Genomic DNA, 3283 nt, shown 5'->3' on the forward strand with positions numbered 1-3283 from the left:
GGGAGTTATTTGAAATGAGACGATGGGGAAATGCTGGGCGAGTGTCTGTATTGATGTAATAGAGCTTGGGATATTTATGGTAGCCATTTTGCGACGCTTTTTGCACTCTTCTTGATATAGCTTAGTAGGTTTCCTGTGATGGAATATTCAGATCAGGGACATATGCCTTAAGTTCTAGATGTAATGAAGGTTAAGTGAAGAGTTCATTATACATAGATTCTGTATAAATGAACCTTCAGTATAGTATGGACTTATTTTGTTATGTCACGCAAGAAGTACTTTTATCATTTTATATGTCTGATAATATCCTATACAGAATGTATTCTAAGTACCTATAAGTATCAACAGTCTTTTATGACACCAAGAATTAGAACTTGAAAACGCAGAAAACATTAAAAAATTCAAACTGTCCAGTTCCTGGGTCTAGCAACGAATTTAGTAATCGCTGAATACCCCTTACCCCTAACTAGCAATTTATGAAAGACTAAAAATACAAAACAACATTTTTATCTATACAGCCTATATCATAGACCTAACAGTATTATACTACTCTACTGAGTTATTAATAACATAAATTTTCTCCTATAAAAGCCCAGAACCATGGACCTAATTTCCCTTAATCTTGTCTGCGCAGGATCCTCTTTGCATTCAAGGATGAGGTGGTTGAGGAGGAACGAGAGACACCTTTGCTGAACCATCAAACACTATCGCAAGAGAAATACTGCCAGCCGACAAAGGCTCCCAATAGCCGTAACGTGGACAAAAAGCCACGAAAACGAAGTACTTAAAAGGTTCCATGGATCTAACGGAGGCATTCGCCCCCGGAGGGGGCGGGGAGGACCTGCCAAAGACCGACTTCTTCGACTTTGTCGTCTCTCCACCGCCACATTGCACGTCCACAGACGGCGTTTCCGATGAAGAAAGCTTCTTGCCTCGCACGACCTGCAGAAGCATCGGGTACCTTCAACAGAGCCACGAAGACCACGAAACCAGTCGCGACCTCCACGGTTCACCCTTCATCAAGGAGACCAATAACAATACTCTGACTGCTCTGCCACCTGTCTCAACGATCACTGGGTCCCTTAGCCACCACCACCATCATCATCACGTAAGAACTCATCCAAATACTTGCAATGTTCAACCGAGCAACGAACAAACACCCATGGACCAATCTGACTGCGACTATTGGGGCACTGACGAGAGCAAAGAACAAACCTGTAATATACTCTTGGAGGACCTTAACAAGTACTGCTGGTCGGCCCAGAACACCCAGACCCACGCCAACGACAGTGTCAACGTCCATCAGGCGTCCAATGACCATCATCCAGGCGTGGGTCGAGGCTGCTCAGCGAATGATAGACAGAACACGGATGGAGCTATTTATACCTTAACTGTGTTGAACAACGAGGCCAACTCGATGGACGCGCTGGAATGCTGCAAGAGTCCAGCCCCCACATCCAGTGACTCCTGGTCCTTGCGACCTAATTTGGATCTAGACGCTATACTGAGCATGGACCCAGCTTCTACCGAGCAAGACCATGACCAGACGACGAACGTGAGCGAAGTATCGCGGACTGTTAACGACAGGTTTCACCCGGACCGTTTCTCCGTTGCAACGTCGCAGTACGCCACTGACGACAGTGGTTTCGTCGAAAGTAAGGAATTATGCGGTCGAGGATCCAGCAGCGGCAATTGCGCGGGCGGGGATAACAACAATGACTGGAAGCTCTCGGATCAAAACCTGCAGGAGGCCGCTGCAGTTGCGGCTGCTGCAGTCGGTGACTCAGCCGAGAGTCTTCTGAGAAGCGCTCTGCAAGGCAAACTCTACACTGGCCCGGCCCAAGTGGTGTCATCCTCATCGCCATCGAACCAGAGCTCCACCATGTCGTTGCCAGTGACAAGCAACACAGGACTACAGATAGTGACCGACCAGCAGCAGCAACAACAACAGCAGCAGCAGCAGCAGCAACAGCAACAGCAGCAAGATGACTCTATGCACACGTGCACTGATGAGGATCTGTTACTCTCGCAGCTAGATCAAACGACCTATCGTCCAGGTGATTACGAAAAGTTGAAGAGCATAGCTAATGAAGTGGTAGAGTCCTACTGTAGCTTAGAACCGGTTTGTAACGTATCCGCAACGACCACAGTGATGTACACTCTAGACCCAACTAGTGGTAGCCTAGGTACTATCACTCTGCCAGCAGACCTGGGCCAAGTTAGCACGGTGACGGTTGTCACAGCTGCGCAGCAGGATGTGCTCCAGCAACAGCCAGCTCCTCGAGCCGAAGTGGAACAGCAGCCATCGACCAATCAGCTTCAAATAGCTCCTTCGCGCGTGGTCACCACAAAGGCGCCGAAAAAGTATTGCAGACGCGCTAACAGAAACAGCAATAATGCTAACGCAACCAGCAATGGTAACAGTGGGTCCGATGGTGGTGGGACTGGTGGTGGTCAGCAACAGGGTGCATCTGGAGGGTCTCCAGGTAGCGTTCAGCGCAAGGAACGCTCCCTGCACTACTGCAGCATCTGCAGCAAAGGCTTCAAGGACAAGTACAGTGTGAATGTTCATATCAGAACACACACGGGGGAAAAACCTTTCGCCTGCTCCCTCTGTGGCAAGAGCTTCCGGCAGAAAGCGCACCTGGCGAAGCACTATCAAACTCACGTGACGCAGAAACCCAGTGTCCAGCAACAGGCAACCGGCAACAGTGGCAGCAACAATGGGAACAGCGGGAACCCGAGTCCATCAGCCGAAACGACAAGCACGACGGCGAGCAACGTGACGAGCAACGTGACGAACAGGAGTCAGCCTCACCAGGTGTCGGTCGATCCCTCGGGGAACGCCTGCAATCCACCCAGTTAGTTGTCCTCGGGGGATTCTGACTGCTGATTCCCCGTTTCACCGTCGGATCTGACGTACTAGATTGTGCTGCCCCACTTTATCCTCGGTAGACCGGTGCGAGTTTCCTTTTTCTTCTTTCTTCCGTCTCTCCCATTCTTTCTTCTCTCTTTTCGCTGTACCTCTTTTCTTCTTACTGTTCTCCGAACGATCAGAAGTTTCGTTCGCGGAATGATTCGCAATCAACGAGGGCACAGAGCGAACCATGACTAATGGCAACGATTGCGAGATCGATGGGTATCTGAGGACTAATTTTCGAAGTCCGTCTCGCGATCGCCCGGCTCGTCTTAGAACGAATACCTAGCGCCAATGATGAGCCTCGAGGTTCACCGATATTTATTCAATGAGTTACGCGCGGCGGAGCTCATAAGTTATGCGAGA

General features: G+C 49.5%; 1 protein-coding gene across 1 annotated transcript; it reads left to right on the top strand.

Annotated features, from left to right (window-relative positions):
- Positions 1-796: 796 nt before the first annotated feature.
- Positions 797-2866, top strand: LOC143187074 (uncharacterized). Its single transcript, XM_076391027.1, has one exon. The coding sequence runs from the start codon at positions 797-799 to the stop codon at positions 2864-2866; it is 2070 nt and encodes a 689-aa protein (XP_076247142.1).
- The last annotated feature ends 417 nt before the right edge of the window (positions 2867-3283 follow it).

This window comes from Calliopsis andreniformis, unplaced genomic scaffold, assembly GCF_051401765.1.
Source record: "Calliopsis andreniformis isolate RMS-2024a unplaced genomic scaffold, iyCalAndr_principal scaffold0022, whole genome shotgun sequence".
NCBI lineage: Eukaryota > Metazoa > Arthropoda > Insecta > Hymenoptera > Andrenidae > Calliopsis > Calliopsis andreniformis.